Below are 24433 nucleotides of genomic sequence, written 5' to 3'. Positions count from 1 at the left end.
TTTTTTTAAGTAAAGTAAATAAAAAAAACACAGCAAAGTAATACTTTTTTTTTTTTTACTAAAATTGACCTGAAAGTTTCTGAAACCAGAAAATGCAGAAATAAAAACTCACTAACTCACCTGGAAATATTCTAATCTTAATCCTAATCATTTCCAAACCTGTCAAACAATATCACGGATATATTTGACCCTAATCAAGACAGAAAGATTTTACACTTCATTTTACAATTAAGATTGCATTATTATTTACATTGCATTTAAACCCCCTCTGCTAATTAGTATGCAAAATATTGATTATTTTAAACTGTAGGTATTTATCATGGTAGCATTTGTTTTTCTGAATTTAATTTATACTGAAGGAAGGAAACCAGCAGCCAGTCACCATCCTCATATTTTATTTCCACATATTTCAAGTTTAAAATTGAGAAAAGTTACATGTCAAGCGTAGAATTAATCATTGACGGAAATCAGCAGCGTGTGTGTGTGTGTGTGTGTGTGACAGCAGAACGTCTGCTGGGTTAAAAACGAACGTGAACACGGTCAACCAGTGCAGTGGAACTGGGAACACTGGGACAGACGGCTAGAGCTGCTCTGCCGGCGGGACGTCCCGATCCCGATCCCGATCCGGATCCGCAGGAGCAGACGGAAGCGTCAGGCCGATGGTTTCCTCCAGAGACGAGAAACACTGAAGCAGAGAAGCCTGGACATAGAGAGTCATCTTTTAAACCTTTTTATCATAATTATACCTTAGCATGTCATCATTTTGACTTTTTATTTAATACTTATGAGGTCCAAATTATGACAAAAAGTGAATTCTGACAAAAGTATTGACACAAAAAGTCTAAATTATATGTCATTACTTTTGTCAGAATTAACTTTTTGTCATAATTTAGATTTTTTTATATCCTAATTTTGACACTGTCCTGATAGTGGTTTACCGAAGCATGATTATGAGCGTGTGTGTGTGTGTGTGTGTGTGTGTGTGTGTCCTCACCATGTCGAGGTCCAGGACGTTCCTCAGGAGCTGCAGGAGGTCGTCGCTGCTGAGCGAGTCTTTCAGGAGATTCAGTCGAACAACAGCCGCCGTCACACACGAACAGGCCACCAATGAGGGCGCGAAGCCCGAGAACTTCAGCTCTGAAACACACAGCACAAGCCCCGCCCCTTAACATCAACATCCACCAATCCTGCTTCAGCTGTGTGTGTGTGTGTGTACGTGTGTACCTGTGGCGCTCAGGGCGATGTAGGAGTGTGTGTGTGTGTGTACCTGTGTGAGTGTGTGTGTGTGTGTGTGTACCTGTGGCGCTCAGGGCGATGTAGGAGTGTGTGTGTGTGTGTACCTGTGTGAGTGTGTGTGTGTGTGTGTGTACCTGTGGCGCTCAGGGTGATGTAGGAGTGTGTGTGTGTGTGTGTGTGTACCTGTGGCGCTCAGGGCGATGTAGGAGTGTGTGTGTGTGTGTGTGTGTGTGTGTGTGTGTGTGTACCTGTGGCGCTCAGGGCGATGTAGGAGTGTGTGTGTGTGTGTGTGTGTGTACCTGTGGCGCTCAGGGCGATGTTAGAGTGTGTGTGTGTGTGTGTGTGTACCTGTGGCGCTCAGGGCGATGTAGGAGTGTGTGTGTCTCCTCAGGGCCGGGTGGTTCTGCACTTCGAGCGGCAGCACCTGCAGTAGCAGCTCCAGGAAGTCAGAGGGCAGCACTGAGGCCAGATCCCAGCGGAGCCGCGACACCAGCAGCACCTCCCACTGCTGCACACACACACACACACACACATTTCACACACACACAATACACATCACACAATACACACACACACATTACACACACACACATTCCACACACACACACATTACACACACACACACACACACATTACACACACACACATTACACACACACACATTACACACACACATTACACACAAACACACACACATTACACACACACACAATACACATCACACAATACACACACACACATTACACACACACACATTCCACACACACACACACACACACATTACACACACACACACATTACACACACACACACACACATTACACACACACACACACACATTACACACAAACACACACACATTACACACACACACACACACACACATTAAACAGAATGTGTTCACAGAAAATGTTCCGTCTTCGAGCGCTAGAGAGCCGCTTCTTTAACATCAACACCGGCTCCGCTTATAACTGTTGCTATAGCAACTTTCTTTCGTTCTCTCTGGCGCTGTTCCTGTTCTTGCTCTACATGTTGGTGCTTTGTGTTTTCTATTGTATAATTGTAATTTAAAAAAATGAAAAAGTGTTTCTTTACAAAGTGTCGTCGCCATCTACTGGCCGGGCAGCAGAATACAGCGATTTAAACGATTTAGCGGATCCGTGTGAGCGGGATCGTTCGTCGGCTGTACGCAGAGAGAAACGCACACAAAAAAACGTTGTCATGCAAACGTACAATTAAATAAATACTCAGCCATGTAATTTAGTTCATTAGCATATCTATTCCAATGTTATTATTGTTCATAACTACAACTAAAAATTTAAAAATTCATTACTTGACATAATACCAGTAAAATATAACGTGGGGGGGGAGTTTTCACGGGCCTAAAAGTGACGTATTTACTTCTGAAACGACATTGAACATATTGTTGATATATGTTGTATTGTGTACTAAGTTGTACATCATTAATGTAATCTCTGTATCGTTTGCAAGCATAATAAAAATAAAATATATATTTTTTTTTTTCCAATTTGACTTTATTTTAACGCACAGCCCTGATGAACTGTGTCACATGACCTCACCAGGATCTCTGGCACGGTGACGGCGTGGTCCGTGTAGACGCACAGCTTGGCGGCGCTCAGAGGAACCGATTCCCTGAGTTTGGAGGCCAGGAACATGCAGACGGTTCCCAGAAGCTGCAGGTGGCATTTACGCAGGGCATTCTGGGACATGTACCTGTCCAGGTAGTGCACGGCCAGCGGAAACACCTCCTCCTCACACTTCTGATCCTCACACACCTGCTCAAGAACAACACGCACGAGTCCTCTGGTGATCATGACTCAGACCAGAAAGATTCGAATCAGTGAATCCGAATATGATTCATAAAACATAATCTGACTAGTGATTCGAATCAGTGAATCCGAATATGATTCACAAGACATCATTCGAATCAGTGAATCGGAATACGATTCATAAAACATAATCTGACTAGTGATTCGAATCAGTGAATCAAAATATGATTCATTAGACATAATCTGACTAGTGATTCGAATCAATGAATCAGAAAATTATTCATTAGACATAATCTGACTAGTGATTCGAAATCAGTGAATCAGAAAATGATTCATAAAACATAACCTGACTTGTGATTCGAATCAGTGAATCAGAAAATGATTCATAAAACATAATCTGACTAGTGATTCGAATCAGTGAATCAGAATATGATTCATTAGACATAATCTGACTAGTGATTCCAATCAGTGAATCAGAAAATGATTCATAAAACATTAATCCGATCAGTGATTCGAATCAGTGAATCAGAATATGATTCATTACATATAATCTGACTAGTGATTCGAATCAGTGAATCAGAAAATGATTCATTACATAATCTGACTAGTGATTCGAATCAGTGAATCAGAATATGATTCATAAAACATTAATCCGGTCAGTGATTCGAATCAGTGCATCAGAATATGATAAGACATCATAAGATCATTATGATTCGAGTTAAGTGTTCGTTCGTGTCCTCACCTGAAGCATCCACCCAGTCAGTATTCTTCGCATGTAGGGCAGCACGTCGGTCTGTTCGGTACCGGGTTTAATGATGTTCGGTCTCTCCGAGCTCAGCAGGTTCTGACAGACCCGCTTGTCTTGGATCAGGACCGCGTCTCTGAACGCCCGAACCGGTTTGGACTTTATCTGAGAGCTCGAATCCAGTTTGACATGTTCGTGACAGAATAACTCCATCACAGATCGTCTGACGGACTCGCCGGTTAAACCTACAGAATCAGTCACGCGGGATTTACGTTAACAAAACTCTTAACGGGCCTACAAACTATATACACTGTACATTTAGCCGAATTCATGAGTAAAAACGCATTATTTTCTTCAGTTTACGGAAGGCTGGTGCGCGAGCTGCGGCGCGCGGCGTGACCGCTCTCACGAGAATCCCTGAACGATCGTTGTGACGTCACATCATCGAAGATCGAGATGTCGCTTAGTCATCGTGAACAAAACAAACGTATTTTATTTTAATCTGGATTGAAAGACTGAGGGAACTTAATCTAGACTGACTCTGGAGTTTTGTTGTGTTATGACAATGACGATAATTGCTAACGTTTTTTCTTCTTAGTTTCTTCAAGCATTTCACAAAATAAATTAAAATAAAAAACGTGTTTTATTTTATTGATATGAGGTCCTGGTCTCATAAACTCCCATAATCATTAACTAAATTTAATAACGTCCGCCTCAGTTTCTCATTACAATTTGATATATAATTTGTCATAGAAATCCCCCCCCCCCCCCCATCCAACCCATTTATTATTAATATAACTAAGAAGAAATATATATATATATTACATACACATACATGTATGTATATGTATGCATGTGTATATGTGTATGCGTGTGTGTGTGTATATAATGTGTATATAAATATATATATTACTTGTCATATTTTACATATATATATATATATATATACACACTTCACTTGTTTTACTCGTCATGGAAGCAAAATTCATTGAGAACATTTCATGTCAAGGTTACAAGCCATGAGTGCAAAAATAACAGGTCTGGATGAGTTTATGATTTTATTAAGTTCTAACCAAGTTCAGTCCAAAAATATGAACATTCATTGCATAACAAAAATGCTAAATATATTGCGTCACAATCCCACACGTTATCATCATCATCACGTTATTCCAGCGCGTCGTCCAAACTGCCGCATCCGCATGAAAGTGTGCGGTCAGTCGACGGCCATGGCGGGCGTGGCGTCCTCCAGGTCTCGAGACTCGGCGCTCTGCAGTTCCCGCCGGATCTCCGCCGTAACGCCCGGGTGCGTGTGAACCCTCAGCAGGTCCAACAGCGCCTCCTTCTGCTCGGAGGACAGGTCTGCTCTGTAGCGCTGCACCAGCGTCATCAGGCTCTGGTGCCACAGCACCGGCAGGGTCCGTTTATCTGAGCGGAACGACAGGAAGTGCGCGACCAGCGCGTCCAGCACGCGGAAGGGCAGCGCGTACTTCTTATCCAGCAGCAGCCGCAGGAAGATACTGTTGGCCCCGTTATACTCCATCTCCGCCAGTTTCAGCATCGCAGCGCTGCAGAAGAAGAGGACAAGCCATGGGGTTAGCGCTGCAACCAGGGCTCGGAGTTCACGCTCACTCGCCGGACAGTTCGGCTACTACTCTAAGTTACCGCCATTCAGAACTTCTGCTAGCCATAAAAGAAAGATATACACACATATATATATATATATATATATATATATATATATATATATATATATATATATATATATATATATACACATATATATATATATATGGGGGGGGGGTGTAACTTTGCTTATCATTTATTACTTAAAGCTCACTTAAAGTTCTTTGATACAACATCAAAAACTATTAGCTTAACTGATAACGTTCAAACATTACTAAGATCAAGTGAACCGTCAGTAATAAAATAAGATCAAATACACACATTACAAGCAGAGATGAGACCGAGTAACAAGGTTATAAAGTCCAACAGTAGTGTTCAAGCACAGACATTAATCATTAAGCCTGAATGTAAAATAACACGATTTGTTCACTGTAGAAATTAAATATAGTTCCATCGTTGTTAAAGATGTATTGTGTTGTTTTATTAACATTAGCGACACAGACGACAGCAGGAATATTAGTCTACTGTCACTTTAAGAGCGAATAACTGACACACATCCGGTTTCTTTCTCAGCGGTTCACTCTTGACAGAGCCGAGAGAACACTCGCCGAGACGGGTGCTTGGACATCATTTTTCGTTACACTTGCACTCCACACCCCTAACCCTGCCCTAGCGGTTTACAGCGCGCATCATATAGGTGCGCACTTTCATGAGATCGGGTCCTGAGATCTCGCGCACACAATAACTGAAGCACAGGCTGCAATGATGGCCCTTTTACTCCGCCTCAAAATCATGTTGATGTTTGGCGAACTTCGCATATATCGCAGAGCTAGCATCACGCGTATATATCGCAGAGCTAGCATCACGCGTATATATCGCAGAGCTAGCATCACGCGTATATATCGCAGAGCTAGCATCACGCGTATATATCGCAGAGCTAGCATCACGCGTATATATCGCAGAGCTAGCATCACGCGTATATATCGCAGAGCTAGCATCACGCGTATATATCGCAGAGCTAGCATCACGCGTATAAATCGCAGAGCTAGCATCACGCGTAAAAATCGCAGAGCTAGCATCACGCGTATATATCGCAGAGCTAGCATCACGCGTATATATCGCAGAGCTAGCATCACGCGTATATTTCGCAGAGCTAGCATCACGCATACATCGCAGAGCTAGCATCACGCATACATCGCAGAGCTAGCATCACGCATATTTCGCAGAGCTAACATCACGCATACATCGCAGAGCTAGCATCACGCATATTTCGCAGAGCTAGCATCACGCATACATCGCAGAGCTAGCATCACGCATATTTCGCAGAGCTAGCATCACGCATACATCGCAGAGCTAGCATCACGCATACATCGCAGAGCTAGCATCACGCATATTCCGCGTTCGTCCATCGGTGCAAGAACCCGCTGTAAGCTTGCGCGATGTCTCTGATCTATGGCAAGTGTAAACGCATGAATCGGTTATGGGTCACAAGTCAGAATTGGGCATCAAGACCTGCCGTGTAAACGAGGACTAAACGCCACTCCAGAAGCGCTTCTGTGCTAACCTCGGCACCCGTACGCGTGTTGACCTTTGACCTGTGTGTAAAGCTCACCTGGAGTGCAGCACTGGGATTGAGCATCGAGTGAGGATACTGCCGATGATGATGGCTTCTCTCAGCGTACATGTTCCCGATTCACACAGCGGAAGCAGGATCCCTACACACACACACACACACACACACACACACACAGATATAACGTCTTTTTCTTTTTACCTTTATTTAACCAGATAATCTCATTGAGATTTAAAACCTGCATTATGGTAGACAGTCTCCAACAAAGACAAACATCGATCAGGCGCATTTCTATAAAGCAAATCTCCATAATCGAGTGCAGTGAGAAACGTGGTAGCAACCAATCTCCTCCTGGTTTCCCAAAAAAAACAGGCTTTATTTCTAAGCTTTTGTACCAGTTTATCAATGTGCAACTTAAAAGAAAGCTGATCGTCGATTAATAAACCCAAATATTTGTACAATTTGACTTGTTCGATCCGCTCTCCATGTATAGGAAAAATACTTGGAAGACTGTCCAAGCACTTCTTAGGTTTTGAGTAAATCATAATCTTAGTTTTCTCAGCATTCAAAACTAGTTTAAGCTGATAAAGTTGGATCTGAACATGATTAAAAGCAGATTGTAAATAAGAAAAAGCTTGGTGTAAAGTCGCAGCCTTATTATAAATAACGGTATCGTCAGCATAAAAATGGAAATGAGCCTGAGAGATGTCATCACCCAAGTTATTAATATAAATAGTAAATAAAATTGGACCCAAGACTGATCCTTGCGGTACACCACACGATACACTCACAGTTGCGGATTTGGAATTGTCAAAATAAACACACCGAGTTCTATCTGCCAAATAATTAGTAAACCAATCAACAGTATAATCAGAAAAAACAATATTTTGTAGCTTTTCCAGTAAAATGCAATGGTCCACTGTATCAAAAGCTTTGGCTAAATCTATGAGAAGGGCTACACAAGTGTTCTTGCAATCCATCGCCTCAGTAGTGTCATTAATGACCTTCATTGCAGTGGTGTCGAGTTACAGTCAAGATATTTTAAGGCATGAAAATGGTTTTCAAAGAAAAAACGTTTAAATTTGCCATTTTGGTGATCAGAGATGAGTTTTAAAGGATAACATTATTGATTACAGCGGGACTTTTAAGATAATAGTTTCCATTTAAATATGCAAATGATGCATTATCTAATTAAATATGTACTAAAAATTCTAAAGTGCAATAAAATATGTTTTCTGATGCAAGTAACAGCATGTAAACATGATTTTGCCAGTAGTAAGGTTTAGTTTTGCCATATGCTTTCGTCATTTGTAATACGTTTTTGTTGATCTTAAATATTCCTATGTACCGGTAGTTTAAATTTATTTGAGTCATTTTAGTACTTCAACTTTTATGTCAGTTCTCATTTTTAAGTTATCAAATATTTAGCTTTTATTTTTATTTCATCTTTGTTTCAGTTCATAAAACAGTGTGTTACTAGTTTGAGTTATAAGACTTCATGTAGAGCCAGCAGCGCCCTCTGGTGTTCAGTTACAGTAACACATGCACACCATTACTGATCACCTGCTCTAGAATAAATACATCATTATTATAATATTCCTGTGCATCTGATCTGCATATTCCCTAATAACTAAAGCCTGAACACCCAAGCACACGTTCACCTGGGTATAGTTGTGAAGGTTTTCCTCCGACACTGAGGCAGAAATCTCCACTTCAGGAAAACTTCAGTTTTATTCTGAACTGTATTATGAAGATTTTACAGAGGGGTTTGTTCATTTATCATTTTATACAACATTTTATTCCTAACAAAATGGCGAACATGTATTTACTTCTGGCTGTCGACAGTATTTCTGAGTTCTGTGTGATAGAGATATCCACAATCCCCTCTGTAAAAACCTTTGACTAGTATATATAAAAATAAAAAAACAAGAATTTTGAACCTGACACTATCCAATGTTCACATTTTTGCTCTAGAAATGTATGCAAATTAAGGCATATTTAATTTGATAGTGCCTCATTTCCATATTTAAGCATAACAGGAATACTATTGGCTGAGCGGCAGTGGGCGGAGTCACAGACCAGAACAACAACGACGGACCGTGTAAAATAGCGAGTGTGTGACCTCGGCACGTATATCTGCACACACGTTTATGCTCTAGTAGAGTAACACACACAGCACCTTTAATACACAACAGCACAGGAACATGGTCTGACCTTTGAACCAGGCGGCGGGTTTGAAGAGCGCCTTCTTGAGCGCGCTGTAGAGGTGAAAGTTCAGCCGCTTGTACTCCGTGATGTCGTCTCGAACCCGCGGCAACAGCACCAGATTATAGAAGCGCTGAGCCATGCGCTCCTTCAGGTTAGACGAGAAGATCCTACACACACACACACACAGAGAGAGAGAGAGAGACACACACACACACACACACAGACACACAGAGACACACACACACACACAGAGAGAGAGAGAGAGAGAGAGAGACACACACACACACACAGAGAGAGAGAGAGACACACACACACACACACAGTTAGCTTGGTTTAAAAGCTACGACGATGTCTGATATGTAATGCACTAACTCCAGGCGGAGTGTGAGCGTGACCTCTGACCTGGTGGCCTGGTACATGGCGGCGGCGGTCCAGGTCTCCGGCTCCGTGAGGTACAGCACCTGCTCCCAGTTGGAGAGAGCCGGGACGATCTTAAACGCCTTCGGGAGCTTCCCGCTCCGGTACTTCGACAGAACCTGCGGTGGAGGAACACACGGAGTTTGTTTAATTATGCAAATTAGGCATTTTCTCATTAAATATGCCCACTTTTGCATATATTTTCGGTAGATAGATCTGAACATATGATAAAGCCAGCTGCAAAACTCTTCTTTCATTTTGTTTACACACAAGATGTTCAGAGGGATTTCAGGATATATGCTTTCATGACCTAGGAAATCTAAATATACTGTCCATAGCCTTAACAAATCTATTTTCGACATATTTTTTTTGTTAAAATGTCACATAAATCAGGCCAGGAATGATTTATTAACAAATCCCTCTGAACATATCTTCAGAATACTGCTAAGTGTGTAACTGGAGAGTTTGGTGTACATCGGCTGAGATGTTTCTACTGGAGAATGACAAACTCATTTTGAGAAAACGGCATTTAAAGATTTGTAATGTAAAAATTCATACTTTTTTAGTAGAAACAACTATTTACTGACACAATATCTTATCAAATCATCAGCAACAACAATACACACCACCTAAATCACATCAAAACTTATAAACACAGCATTTATGGCCTTTAACTGAGCAGAAAAACAGTCAAACACACACATCTGAGTGTCAGAGCGCGTCACGTGATGCATCTGAACCAATCACGGCGTCAGACATGGACATCAGCCAATGAGATTTCGCTTTTAGGGTTAAATGCCCATTATACTTTCACGATTGGTTGCTGATTAAAAGGAAATGACCATATTTGGATCCGACAGCATTGTACAGGAGAGAGAGAGAGCTTTCCAGCGGTGTGTGTGTGTGTGTGTGTGTGTGTGTGTGAGATTAAAGGAAGCAGAGAGAGATCGCGGATCATGATGATTTATAACGACAACTTTTGTTGAATTTCAGAGAAATCTACAGACGCAAATAGACACAGTTAGTAAAATAAAGACCTAAATGTGTATTTTGGACTTTTTTCAGCACAGGTCAGAAAGAAGATGTTATTGAAGACAAATATCCCAAATCTCAAAATTGACCAGTGAAAAAAAAAAACTGTTTTTGCCTGCCGTGTCTCGCCTTAACTCATCAAAATAAGTTCAGCAATACAACTAACTGGATTTAAGTTGAAATTACTCAAACATTCAAGTTGATTGTACTTAAAAATTTAAGGCGGCAACGAAATGCACAATGTAGATACACACTAACGTTGATCAATACGATTGTTTAAATGTTTCTGAGAGAAGACGCTCACTCATCTGCACTTACTGATCAAGACAGCGGTTTCCGTCTCACATCACGACAATGATCAGTGTTGTAACTCACTGTAGAAATATCTACTGTCGGCTTAACTTAAAAAGGTAAGTTACCCGGTTGCCTTCAAGTTTTGAGTTAATTGAAATTAAAAAAATGAAGTTTGTACAATAATAAATATTGTTTTAATGAATAGAAACTCAAGAAATGATGTTATCTGAACCACATTAATTATCTAAGTTTATTAGACAAAAGATAATGTAATGCCTGGTTCAGATTACACGATTGTTTTGTCGGTTACGATAGTCACTGTGTCAGATTACACGATGTTGACGTCGAAAATCTTGTCGTGCCGTGGACAAGAAACATGTCAGACTACACGTCGCTTTCTGACCAGTCATCGCGTGCCGTCTCACACGCACACATTCACTCGCACACATAGTAGCCTATACGTCACACACGCACGCACTCACTCACTCACTCTCACACACGTATACACACACACACACACTAACTAGGAAGTCCCGAAGTTTGAAGCTTTGTCCCGGAAGTCATAAGCAGTCCCACATTTTAATTTTGTCTGCATCATTTTATTTCATCGTCCTTTTAAATTACAATTCTACAATAAAAATGTTAATAAGAAAATACTGAACATGCGCAGCCGTTATTATTGGTTCCAGAGCGGGATAACGAACACTGAGAGAGAGAGAGAAAAAAAAAGAAAAAAAAAGTCTGCAACAGAAAAATGGATCTATCCGGAGCTCCCGAGAAGAAAAAGTGTCTTTGTTCGTATGATGAGGAATGGGAGAAAAAAATATACATGGTTATAACCAGTTACAGGAGTCCCTAAAGAAGGAGATTGCGGTGTATGCCGAAGTTTCACCGTCACGCATGGACAAGACACACAAATATAGGCTACTGAATCCGGTAAGAACGCATTTAATCTGTAGTCTTTCCTAGTGGAATTTATGTGCTTATTTGGAAATGTGCTTTTTAGCGATTGGATTATTATTTTTCACTTAATTATTTAGATTGAATAGACCCGTGCTGTTAAAATTAGTTTTATATTATTAGTGACGTTCACAGCGCCGTCATAGCCTAACATTTTTATAAAGCCTATTAGCAATAAAGACATCTTATATAAAATCAATATTTATTCACCTGGTATAATAATAGTAAGTTATTATAAGTTATTACCCTCGTGTCCCGCGAAATCAGGTCTGACCTGCAACAGAGCAATATAGCCAGGTGGTCACCCTAGCACACACACACTCACTAGCACACACACTCACTAGCACACACACTCACTAGCACACACACTCACTAGCACACACACTGTCTCGCTAGCTCACTCACTCACTCACTAGCACACACACTCACTAGCACACACACTCACTAGCACACACACTCACTAGCACACACACTGTCTCGCTCGCTCACTCACTCACTCACTCACTCTCGTCGTGGAGGACCAGGAAAAAATCAAACATGCTAGTCTTTTTGTCGTGATGTCGTGATGCATCGCAGACGAGACGTAGGTTGTCGCCCACTATGACACACTATACGAGATGAAACGATCAAATCTTGCGTCCCGACGCCCGTTGTCGTTTACGAATCCCCACGACACCCTGCGTCAAACGAATCGTGCCAAAATCGGGCTAAAGTCGTGTAATCTGAACCAGGCATAAGTCACTCCACAGGACCCGTTTGAGATCATTCTCTTATAATATACATGGAGCTTTTCCTCAAAACTGTGTGTTTCCTTGGAATAAATCAGGGAAATGTATCTCTGGGGTTATCAGTGCAATGTTCTCAATATATTCTACATCACACTGAATCTTCTGAACAAAATACACACTATATTTTTTAATTATCACCTTATAATTTTTGGAAACACTTTACAATTAAGTTCATTAGTTACTAGCTTAGATAACATGAGCAATACTTCTCCAGCATTTATTAATCTGTGTTATATTACAGTTCAACACTGATGCGGTATTAAAGGCTGTTGTAGAGACGCTAATGCTTTTTCTGACGCGTGCATTAAATAAATTCATTGTCCATTCCTTGAAATTAAATTCGGATATGCCAAATCCGTTTATTGTCCATGGGCATTGCAAATAAAATACAAAACGAAAAAATAAATACTGCAAACTTTTACTAACAAACCAAAACAGAACAAACTGTTGGGCATGAGCAGTTTGCACATTACAAAACTCAACAGGTTTGTTTGGCCTTCCATATGCACACCCGAAACTCATCATTACCTGGCTTAAGAATACTCAAAATACTCATACGCCCTCTAGTGTCTCAAACTAAATATATTTGAACATAATGGCTCCAACAGTTGTGTTTGTGAACATTAGTTACTGCGCTGTGAACTAACATGAACAGCTGGATTATTAACTAGCATTAATAAATACTGTAACTAATGTATTGCTCATAGTTAGTTCATGTTAGTTAATACATTAACTGTAAAGCGTTACCATCTTTGTTTTTAATGAAAACTACAAGACTCGCGATTCATTTTGTACAGTGTAGCATTGTGGGTAAAAGGCTAGGCTAGCGCACCTTGCTAACGCCTCTGTACACCTGCACGACTCGAGGGTCCAGTTGAGGATCGGCTCGTCCGGACACCTCCGACATCACAGTGCCCACTTCCGTCTGCTTCTCCGTGATCTTCTCCATGATGATGTCGGCTAGCGTGCGCCTGTCACACACACACACACACACACACACTTTAATCTAAAGCGACTTACATTGCATTTCGAGGCACATATTTACATTCTTATCAGTTCTTGCTTTAGGCCGTGAGACAGAGGGTTGATCGGTACCATTTTGAGGGATTAAACCGCATGGTGATTTTTGTGTAGGTATATGACCCTGTATTTGAAAAATGTGTGATAGCATTAGATTCAAGGTAGTTTTTGGTTACGGAGGACGATTTTCAAACATATGTCAAGAAAAAGGGGATAAATGAAATTTGACTTGGTGGTATTTTATGATAATGTCTGTCTAATGCCAGATATTTGCCACATTGTTGCTTTATTAATGAGGTATTGAGGAAACAGAGTTAAAGGTTTCTAACCCAACATATACGCCTTTGGGAAAGTAAGCGGTAGGGTCCGTGCATACCATATTAGATCATAGCTTTGTCGGAAGATTAACTGTTTTTAGTCTGGTATTGAGAAGGTTTTGGAAAATGAGCAAAATAATTTATTTACAACAAATTTAACAGGAATTAAATGAACTATACCTTTTACACAAAGAATGCAATAAATCCTACTTAACCTCAAAAGATGCATTGTTTTAACCCACTGTACTACTTTACTCTTTGATTTGTGGCATAGTACACATTATACATTTGTCATATCTAGTAAGAATGACTCTCCATGTCCACTTCATCACCATTGTCATCATGACTTTCATCAGTGTCTGAAACAGATAACAACAGCTTTATACCCCTCTTCAACTGCATGGGCAGCATGGAGAAGGCGGCGACCATCAGCTTCTTCTTGTTGACACTGGAGAGTTGGGAATAACTTACTGCCCTGAGCCGTGATTTTAAAGCACTCATCACCGACAGTTGCAAAAAGAGTTTTATGTTTGAGCAGCTCCCTGTATTTGGACTTGCTCCACTCCTTCACTAACAGGTGTCCTGTCTCTTCACCTCTCAGTGATCTCTCACTATTCTTGATGGAGTTCTCTTTGTATGTATCAAAAACAACATATATTCTGCTGCTCTGTCTACCCTCACTTAGTGCAATGGAAAAGACTGTCTTGGCAACATCTCCAAAGGTGGCTTCATCACCTTTGACTCTTTGTACCAAGTTCATGCCATCTATCACTGTAGCTGAGTCTTCCAGGACGTGTTCTGCCACTGACACATTTTTCTGCAGTGGAGTGACTGGGCAGCTTTGTTTGTCTTTCGCAATAGCCCATCAGGTGTGGAAACGGCCCAAGGCAATGGCCCAAGAGGATGAGAGAAAACATCCTCCATCTGGAGGCTGCGACTCTGAGCCATGACAATGATTCGTCCAAAGAGAGATATGTCTGCTTTAAGGATAATTGTTCTCCCACTCAACTTGACTTCTTTTTATTGCACATGAGTTTTCAACTTGTTGGCTTTTATTGGATCATGGAACTTCTTCATTGGTAGATCTGCTTCAAGTCTTTCTTCTTTGAAAGCAGCATATCTTTTCTCCCCTACTTCAGATGCCATCATGAGGTCAGCTGCTATGTCCTTAGGAGCAGTCTTGGCAGTAGAGATGCTGATGAGGTCTTGGTTGCCAGCAAAGGGGTTGACCCATCCCTGAATGAGACTAATAATTGCTGACACTGCTTCCTCATCCTTTTTTATTCTTGATTGCTGCAGCTCTGCATGCTGAAGTTGTGATCATTTTGCCTTGGATCATGTCTCTCAAGTGACCAAGAAAGGCACTACGGTGTTCAGCTGTGATGTAGTACCTTTTGACAGCTCCTGCTTTCAGGCTGAATCCAACTGTGTCTCCCACCAGGAGTTACCTCTGTGGTTTGATCTACTGGGATTTTGCCAAAAGGATTGCTGCTGGATAGTTGCACTGAAAACTTGGTTAATGGTTAGTAGCTCAGATAAATGTGGACTGTTCAAAACACTACTGAATGTCTCTTGATTCAAACCACTGGCCAAAGCAACTGCCTGCTCTAAAACGGAGTTGACCACATCATTTTTTTTCTGAATTGTTGGTCTCTAACTGATTAGTGAATTCTGACCATGCCAGTCTCATCATGGCTTCATAAATGCACTTGTGTACTCTGATTGCACGGTTGTAGTCTTTCCCATCCATCACCCCACTTATAGATCCCTCAGCAACTATGCCAGCTTCAATGCAAATATCCCTCAGGCCACCATCCTGAAATCTCTTCCCAAGAATAGAAAATGCATTGCAGATAGTGTGAAATGTCTCCATTCTCAAGATGATACCACAGAATTGTTCTTTACGCTTCCAAGCAATTTCGGCGGCTTTTGCATAAAGGGCTTGGTCTAGGACAACTACCACTGAATCCAGATGCAACTCCTCACGAATGAGGTCAGACTGCTTAAGGATCTCATACACAGTGCTCATTTCAGTAGCTGGTGCATTTATAGTGGGAAGGTATGCTACTACATCCTCTGAGATTTCTACTTTGTCGCGTGTCTTGATGTTGAAACCAGTCCAGCTAGGGGTAAACTATTTTTTTAAACGATTTTCAACTCAAATTTTCTCAGCGCCCCAGAGGCGTAGAAAGGTGGTTGACGCATCATTTAAAAGCCCCGACACTGCCTATTCCAATGCAAAAAAACACAAGTCTCTATCACATCTGGTTCCAGAAAAATACAAGCATTCACCTAATCGATCTGGTAGAGCTCTTTTTTTTAAGAACACACGGCAAATTATAATGATGGACAGGTGATTACTAACTCAATTTCTGAAAAGCCACTGAATTTTGGTTCTGTTATTAATGCTCTTTAAGATCCTACACTCTGCAAAAAAAGAGAACAACCGTTTGGATTATAGAAGCTTTTTTCTCTCTTGTAGTCACTGAACACCTTATCTTGAGATAGGTTGATATAAGTGTTGATTTCTCATGAAAGCTACCATGGATCGGATGCTATCATACATTTTCCAACACTAGAGATGTGTACCTTCATGAAAATCAAAAAGAAATTTAATCCCTCAAAATGGTACCGGTAGCCCAAATTTGGGGTCCCGTCTCATGGCCTACTGGGAATCAAACTGGGAAAGCTCATGTTAGCACACACACACACAAACACACACACACACACACACACACACGCACAAGCACACACACTCACCGGAGCGGCGGGTTCTTGTTCATGAACATCTCGATGGCCTTCTCGTCCTCCGGGTCCACGTCCAGCTCTCGGGTCTCCTCCACATGATGCCCCAGAGCCGGCCACTCCTCGTCCGAGTCTGCATCGTCTGCGCCCGCGCCTGAAACACACGAAACACACGGTGCGTCACTGATACTGCAGGTCATGTGCGGTGCGTGTTAAAACCATAGACTGTGTGAACACTGGCGTAGTGTGTGTGACGTCACCGTAGCGTTTCTGAAGCCCAGAGTGGGCGGAGCCGGCCGTCGCCATCTTGGCCGCGTCACTCCCGGATAAACGAGCATGAGCGGCGAGGCGGATGTGTGACGTGACGCTAACGCTAGCAGACAAATGGCTTGTAAGGACATCAGCGCCAATCCACCTGTCACTCAAGTGGCCACGCCCTTAATTATGCAGAACTGTAAGGCTAATATAATTTAAGCGGATGAGTTATAAACCCCCCTCACAGTCGTCATGAAGAGCAACATCAGCTCTATAGAGCAGAAGCACTTCTAGCTCCAGACTGTGAACGTGTGTGTTCTGCTGTAGAGTTGAGGAGATTAACATGCGGCTCTATGAGTCTCTTCTGCCGCCGCTCTCTAGTGGCCAGTGGAGGAACTGCAGTGTGATCTCTCTAGTGGCCAGTGGAGGAACTGCAGTGTAATCTCTCTAGTGGCCAGTGGAGGAACTGCAGTGTGATCTCTCTAGTGGCCAGTGGAGGAACTGCAGTGTAATCTCTCAGCGCGGACTCAGGAGAGAGACCAGCAGGTTCTGATTGGTTTAAACCTCACTCCCCTGGACTCAAGAGGCACGCTAGCGACTGCGGTCTTCATTCTCCTAGTTAGCGCGCCCGCCTCCCACGCCGGAGACCCGGGACGAACCCCACTCGGAGCGGGTTGTGAAGGAACAGTTAAACCGCGTTTCCACCGAAATGACCAGGAACAATTTGTCCCAGGAACTTTTCTTGCCCCAGACCGGTTGCTTTCTGCGTTTACACCGCGCTCTAAAGTACCGGGGAGATTATAAACTGGGCGCGACTGGTCCTCCCAGTCTGGACGGACAGTAATCAGTTTTGAGCGCCACATTTATAATAAGTATGGAGGAGATTCAAACTGTGCTGCAGTTGTTTGTGATGTGTTGGTTTACTAACGAGGTAATTAACAAAACGGCAGAAAAGAGACGAGCACTGACACTAAAGCGAGTTCAGAACGCTAGTAATGCTATAAAATTAGACGATGCGGACATTGACCGTGAGACGGCTGGGGCGAACGCACAGAATATCTCCTGCTACACAAATACGCTTAATAAAGCCTGAACCTCGTCGGCGGTCCAGCTGTGTGTGTTTTTAAATTAAATTCCATATTTGCAGACAGACTCTCACTGCATGAAGCCACGAACCGCAATAGATTTTTAAAAATGGCGGTTAAATTAGAATGCTGCGTGGAGTCATCCAGTCAAAATGCGGCGTGAACACAACCAATCAGCACGCTCAGCACACAAGTCCCGCCCCCGAAAGTTCCTGAACTTTGGAAAAGTACTACCTCGCCAGCAGGGACTTTCGGAGGGGGAAATATTTACCCAGAACTTAATTTAGACCCTGATTCCTGCGGTGTAAACACACCGAGTGCCAGCCCACAGGTCCTAGTTCCTGGGGAAAGTTCCCGCGGTGGAAACACGGCTTTACATTTGGTGCCGTGACCCGTGTGGGGCATCACTCCCCTGGAATCAAAAGGTGCGCTGTCTTCGCCCCGATCAATCCTGCTCTGAGTAAGTCGAGGACTGGGTATGTTTTAAAGGGACATATCATGAAAATAAGACGATTTTTTCCGTGTGGAAGTGCTATAATCGGGTCCCGGTGCTTCTAACAACACAGAAAATGTGAAAAGTGGAACCCAGTAACTTTGTTCTGGTGAGCCTTTCTCTGCAAGCATGTCAAAAATAAGCCGATCAGATTTCGCAGTGGACACTTGTGTAAGAGTTCAACATGATGATGAGATGATCAGTGTAACTCCACAACAACTACAGAAACATCTCCACTAACATCCAGAAGCTCTGAGTCTCTCCGTACGGCTGCGCTCGCTGCTGGTTACTCTGGGATTCTGGAGGAGTGAGATCGGCCGGTTCTGTTATTGCCGGAGTTTCTGAAGGGACATTTAAAGGGACATCACCCAAAAACGGGCAAATTTGACAAGCTATAATAAACTGGGGGTATTATGAGCTGAAATTTCACAGACACATTCTGAGGACACCATAGATGTATATTACATCTTGTGAAAGTATGTCACCTTTAATGTAAAGTATGTTGTCGAATGTAGTTGTTCGAGCCCCACTGGTACCATGCCTATTGCCTACAGTAATCTGTGTGTGCTGGTTCTAGGTTCACTCACCCAGTCGAGTCGCGGGCTGTCTCTTGGGTTCTGCTGGGAGTCCCAGCTCAGTCTGCAGCTCGTCCTGCTGTATTCGGGCCTGCTGGAGGATCTTTCTGGACAGCTTCTCGTCCACATACTCCTGCTCCTCCTCCAGAGTCCGGCTCCGGCTCTTCACGCGCCCGCTGGCCCGAACCGAGTCGCCCTGCAGGATCTGGTCGGCCAGAGACACGCCGGAGCACGGCCCGCTTCTGCTACTCCTCTTCACCTTCGGCATGGCGATGAATTAATATTATTATTATTATGATATCGGCCTCAGCTCATGACACGCAGCTGCGCGCCGAACACACGTGTGTCTGACCGGAAGAAAATGGCGCTGTGTGTGAGTGTGTGTGTGCGGCTGATCTGAGATCAGGTGAATGGAGCGAGCGCTACTCTTTATTTCTTTTTTTTTTTATTGAACAAAGATCACAGGGGATGCATGTATCACACACACAAAATAGGATAATAAACTCAAGGTAAAGCAAGGCAGTAAAGTACATACAGTAAGAGAAAGTCTACTCAAAAATGTTTTTCTGAAATAGAAGCATACGATAAATGCATACAAATAAATAAATAGAAATAAATAACATGGAAAAAAATATTAGAAAATTGTCATCTTCAGGAAATAAGGAGATGAGTTTCAAGTGTTTAAAAAAAACAAAGTCTAAAACTCTATGTTTCTCTCTGTCAAAATATTTAATATTTAATTATATTTTTCTTTGATGTCTGTTTGTCTTGCTCCTCTTTCTTATTTTTATACTTCTTAAATTTAAACTCTGTGTTAGTCTCAATGGAAGTGTCTTATTTTTTATGTCGATTCTGCAATAAAGAAAAGAAAAAGATTCTCGTTCACTCATAACAACTGATCTCAGACCAGCGCTGATTTACACTGTTTACTTCCGGTCACGTGATCTGTGCTGCTCTCAACCGACGTTTCGAGGCATTTGCGATCATTTTATTAATATATAGATAATTACGGATATTTATGTACCATCCGATTAAAAATTCCCCACTTTAAACTGATTTTGTGTTATTCGCGAAAGCCGGGTTGATCCGGAAGTAAACACTGGCTCGCGGGAGTTTGCTGCAAAGCAATGGGTGTAACGTGGTGAGAAACACTTTTGTTTTTATATTATTGTTCAATAAATGTTGATTTTACCTGTCGTTTTGAGTACTCTGGTTCTGATTAAACTGTTATTATATTTAGTGTTGTGCTGAATCCACTGTGAGGCTTTGGAAAGAAACAAAGCTCTTCAATATCTCGTTTATTTTGTATATACACTACCGTTACCGTTCATAAGTTTGGGATAGGTCAGATTTGTAATGTTTTTAAAAGAAGCTGCTCATCAAGGCTGCATTTATTTGATTGAAAATACAAAACCGTAATATTGTGAAATATTATTATAATGTAAATCATCAGTTCTCTATGTGAATATACAGTAAAGTGTAATTTATTCCTGTGATCAAAGCTGAGTTTATCATCATTACTCCAGTCTTCAGTGTCACATGATCCTCCAGAAATCAGTGTAATATGATGATCTGATGCTCAAGACACATTTATGATTATTATCAGTGTTGAACACAGTTATTAATGTTTATATTCAGGATTCTTTGATGAATAGCTGATGATTTATCATCTTTGATCAGCTTTGATCACAGGAATAAATTACACTTTACTATATGTTCACATATCCCAAACTTTAAACTGGTAGTGTATGAAAAACAGATTTGGCTATGAGTGTGTGTTGACTGATGTGTGTGTCAGTGTGTGTCAGGTGCCCGTGTCCGAGGGCAAGAGCGTTCAGCAGACGGTGGATATTCTGCATAAGAAGCTGGAGCAACTGGGAGCCGTTAAACAGGGAAACTTCTGGGTCGACTGCGAGACGTACCACGCTACGGGAAACGCCACCGGTAACCGGCTCACACCGCCGCGTGTTACCATGGAAACCGCACTGTATATCACCACGGCGGCTGTACATCTCTCTCTCTCTCAGGTCAGCCGAGTAAGCTGCTGTACGTGATGCACAACTCGGAGACGCCGCTGAGCTGCATGGCTCTGTTCGAGGGCGGACCGGGGCTCAGCGCCGACGCTAACTTCGACGTCCTGATGGTGAAACTCAAGAGTCACTTCCAGAACGCTAAAGGCCATAAAGTGGAGAGTCGCGGTGTCCGTTATCGTTACTGCGACTTCCTGGTGAAGATCGGCACCGTCGCCATGAGCTCCAGCGCTAGAGGCATTTCAGTCGAGGTTTGTTTCGCGCTCAGTGGCGCTCATTCACGAAGTGTGCGGACGCACAAACTAACGTTTAATTCGAATCTACGTAAAAACGTAGAAACAACTGAAAATGTAAAAACAAACGCAAAAATCACTTAGTGTGCGGACGCACGAGTTTGACACACGAACTCTTAACGTTTATTTAAAATTTACGGAAAAACTTAGAAACAACTGAAAACAAACACAAAAATCACTTTCATTCACTAAGTACTAACGTTTATTTCAAATTTAAGGATTTTTTTTTTAGAAACAACTAAAAACAAAAGCCAAAATTCACTTTCGTTCACTTAGTGTGTGTGGACGCACAATTTTGACACAAACTCTAGCACTAACGTTTTATTTTAAATTTATGGAAAAAACGTAAAAACAACTGAAAACAAACGCAAAAATCACTTGTATTCACTAAGTGCGCGGACGCATGAATTTGTATGTAAAATCTACGTTAACTTTTTTTACGATCAAATCATGATTCAGCAGTAAATCTCTCACTAACGTATATTTAAAATGTACGATTTTTTTTTCCAAACAACTGAAAACAAACGCTAAAATCACTTTCATTCACTAAGTGTGCGGACGCACGAATTTAACACACGAATTCTCATACTGACGTTTATTTCAAATTTACGGAAAAAAAAACGTAGGAACAACTAAAAATAAATACGCCCCAAAAAAAGACATTGCTCGAAGCAGCACATTTTTTGGAAAAAATATTGTACCATCTTTAAAAAAATTTTTTTAAACGAAATCAATTAATTCACAAAATGATTCAAAATAGTCACGCAATTACTCTGCGAACTACACCCACTGGAGGGGGACACCGACGCAGTCAGCGACAGGATAGCTTAGCCTTCGTGTTAAAATGAAATAGAATACATAAATATTTCATCAAATACAGCGAAAGAAATGCCACCTTAAAGCTCGAACCGTGAAACTTGCGTTATCGTACGACGATGTGTACGAATTTACACCGAAATCCATGTGCGTACGTATATATATGTGTTGTGAATTACCAGAATTGTTTGTCTGTCAAGCTGTGAATAAACCCGTTGTCTTTTCTGATTAATCCGAGCAGAAACGTGTGTGCGCGTGTGTGTGTGCGTGTGTGCGTGTGCGTGCGTGCGTGCGTGCGTGTGTGTGTGTGTGTGTGCGTGCAGGTGGAGTACTGTGCGTGTGTGATCCCCGGGGACTGCTGGAACCTCATGAAGGAGTTCATGCAGAGCTTCCTGGGCTCCAACACTCCCGAGCTGCCGACGGTGTTCACCAGTAAAGCCGAGGGTCTGAGCGTGCCGGTGGACTGCATGGACACCATGAGCCAGTACCTGGAGCTCTTCGGCAGAGTGCGCAAGCAGCAGGTGCTGCCCGGCAGCGGCGTACGATGAAACCTGCGATGAAACCTGCGATAATCCTTAACCCGACGATGAAACCTGCGATAATCTCCAACCTGCGATAATCCTTCACCCGACGATGAAACCTGCGATAATCTTCAACCCGACGATGAAACCTGCGATAATCTTCAACCCGACGATGAAACCTGCGATAATCTTCAACCCGACGATGAAACCTGCGATAATCTTCAACCCGACGATGAAACCTGCGATAATCTTCAACCCGACGATGAAACCTGCGATAATCTTCAACCCGACGATGAAACCTGCGATAATCTTCAACCCGACGATGAAACCTGCGATAATCTTCAACCCGACGATGAAACCTGCGATGATCTTCAACCCGACGATGAAACCTGCGATAATCTTCAACCCGACGATGAAACCTGCGATAATCTTCAACCCGACGATGAAACCTGCGATAATCTTCAACCTGACGATGAAACCTGCGATAATCTTCAACCCGACGATGAAACCTGCGATAATCTTCAACCCGACGATGAAACCTGCGATAATCTTCAACCTGACGATGAAACCTGCGATAATCTTCAACCCGACGATGAAACCTGCGATAATCTTCAACCCGACGATGAAACCTGCGATAATCTTCAACCCGACGATGAAACCTGCGATAATCTTCAACCCGACGATGAAACCTGCGATAATCTTCAACCCGACGATGAAACCTGCGATGAAACCTGTGTTAATCTTCAACCCGACGCTAAAACCTGCGATAATCTTCAACCCGACGCTAAAACCTGCGATAATCTTCAACCCGACGATGAAACCTGCGATAATCTTCAACCCGACGATGAAACCTGCGATAATCTTCAACCCGACGATGAAACCTGCGATGAGACCTGCGATAATCTTCAACCCGACGATGAAACCTGCGATAATCTTCAACCCGACGCTAAAACCTGCGATAATCTTCAACCCAACGATGAAACCTGCGATAATCTTCAACCCGACGATGAAACCTGCGATAATCTTCAACCCGACGATGAAACCTGCGATAATCTTCAACCCGACGATGAAACCTGCGATAATCTCCAACACGACGATTAAACCTGCGATGAAACCTGCGATAATCTTCAACCCGACGCTAAAACCTGCGATAATCTTCAACCTGACGATGAAACCTGCGATAATCTTCAACCCGACGCTAAAACCTGCGATGAAACCTGCGATAATCTTCAACCCGACGATGAAACCTGCGATAATCTTCAACCCGACGATGAAACCTGCGATAATCCTTAACCCGACGCAAGATAACGAGAGATTGTTTGAGAGACACAGATGCTCCTGAGAGAACATTTCTCGTTTCTTTTGTGTTTGTATATTATTTTAGTTGTGGATGCTTATTTTCTATGTGTACATTGGAATTTGTAAAATAAACAGTTTGCCGTACTTTGAATTGCAATCATTGTATTAAAATTAGGGCCGTGCAATGATCCAAAATCAAAGTTTTTGTTTACATAATGTTTGTGGACTGTGCATAGTTATTTTGTATATATAAATACACACACATATACATGTATATATATATATATATTTAAGAGATATTTGCATGTATATACATAA

The 24433-nt window shown here is 42.1% G+C and overlaps 3 protein-coding genes across 3 annotated transcripts; 1 reads left to right on the top strand and 2 right to left on the bottom strand.

The window, feature by feature from the left end:
- Positions 1–377: 377 nt before the first annotated feature.
- Positions 378–4209, bottom strand: ccnd3 (cyclin D3). Its single transcript, XM_079593308.1, has 5 exons — positions 3769–4209; positions 2817–3032; positions 1585–1744; positions 995–1137; positions 378–700 (listed from the first exon to the last, which is right to left on the bottom strand). Exons 1-5 carry the CDS (start codon positions 3982–3984, stop codon positions 581–583), a joined length of 855 nt encoding a protein of 284 aa, XP_079449434.1. The 5' UTR covers positions 3985–4209; the 3' UTR covers positions 378–580.
- Positions 4210–4718: 509 nt separating this feature from the next.
- Positions 4719–19579, bottom strand: bysl (bystin-like). The gene is made up of 7 exons (XM_079593691.1): positions 19169–19579; positions 16764–16902; positions 13499–13637; positions 9578–9711; positions 9182–9342; positions 7007–7109; positions 4719–5336 (listed from the first exon to the last, which is right to left on the bottom strand). Exons 1-7 carry the CDS (start codon positions 19422–19424, stop codon positions 4985–4987), a joined length of 1284 nt encoding a protein of 427 aa, XP_079449817.1. The 5' UTR covers positions 19425–19579; the 3' UTR covers positions 4719–4984.
- A 491-nt stretch (positions 19580–20070) lies between these two features.
- med20 (mediator complex subunit 20) lies at positions 20071–24259 on the top strand. Its single transcript, XM_079593846.1, has 6 exons — positions 20071–20297; positions 20955–21100; positions 21184–21437; positions 22619–22861; positions 23370–23385; positions 24022–24259. Exons 1-4 carry the CDS (start codon positions 20284–20286, stop codon positions 22841–22843), a joined length of 639 nt encoding a protein of 212 aa, XP_079449972.1. The 5' UTR covers positions 20071–20283; the 3' UTR covers positions 22844–22861; positions 23370–23385; positions 24022–24259.
- The last annotated feature ends 174 nt before the right edge of the window (positions 24260–24433 follow it).

The sequence above is a fragment of the Phoxinus phoxinus genome (assembly GCF_949152265.1).
Source record: "Phoxinus phoxinus genome assembly, chromosome: 20".
In the NCBI taxonomy this organism is placed as follows: Eukaryota; Metazoa; Chordata; class Actinopteri; order Cypriniformes; family Leuciscidae; genus Phoxinus; species Phoxinus phoxinus.
Note: the sequence above shows the minus strand (reverse complement) of the source record. Positions and strands in the feature narration are given on the sequence as shown.

Coding starts and splice junctions, on each gene's coding strand:
- med20 (XM_079593846.1), top strand. Junction 21,101..21,183: donor CGCTACGGGAAACGCCACCG/GTAACCGGCTCA, acceptor TCTCTCTCTCAG/GTCAGCCGAGTAAGCTGCTG. Junction 21,438..22,618: donor CTAGAGGCATTTCAGTCGAG/GTTTGTTTCGCG, acceptor GTGTGCGTGCAG/GTGGAGTACTGTGCGTGTGT.
- ccnd3 (XM_079593308.1), bottom strand. CDS start 3,984: ATGGAGTTATTCTGTCACGAACATGTCAAACTGGATTCGAGCTCTCAG. Junction 1,745..2,816: donor TCACCGTGCCAGAGATCCTG/GTGAGGTCATGT, acceptor GTGTGTGTGCAG/CAGTGGGAGGTGCTGCTGGT. Junction 701..994: donor ACGTCCTGGACCTCGACATG/GTGAGGACACAC, acceptor CTCTATGTCCAG/GCTTCTCTGCTTCAGTGTTT.
- bysl (XM_079593691.1), bottom strand. CDS start 19,424: ATGCCGAAGGTGAAGAGGAGTAGCAGAAGCGGGCCGTGCTCCGGCGTG. Junction 16,903..19,168: donor ACAGCCCGCGACTCGACTGG/GTGAGTGAACCT, acceptor CGTGTGTTTCAG/GCGCGGGCGCAGACGATGCA. Junction 5,337..7,006: donor ATCCCAGTGCTGCACTCCAG/GTGAGCTTTACA, acceptor CTTCTTCTGCAG/CGCTGCGATGCTGAAACTGG.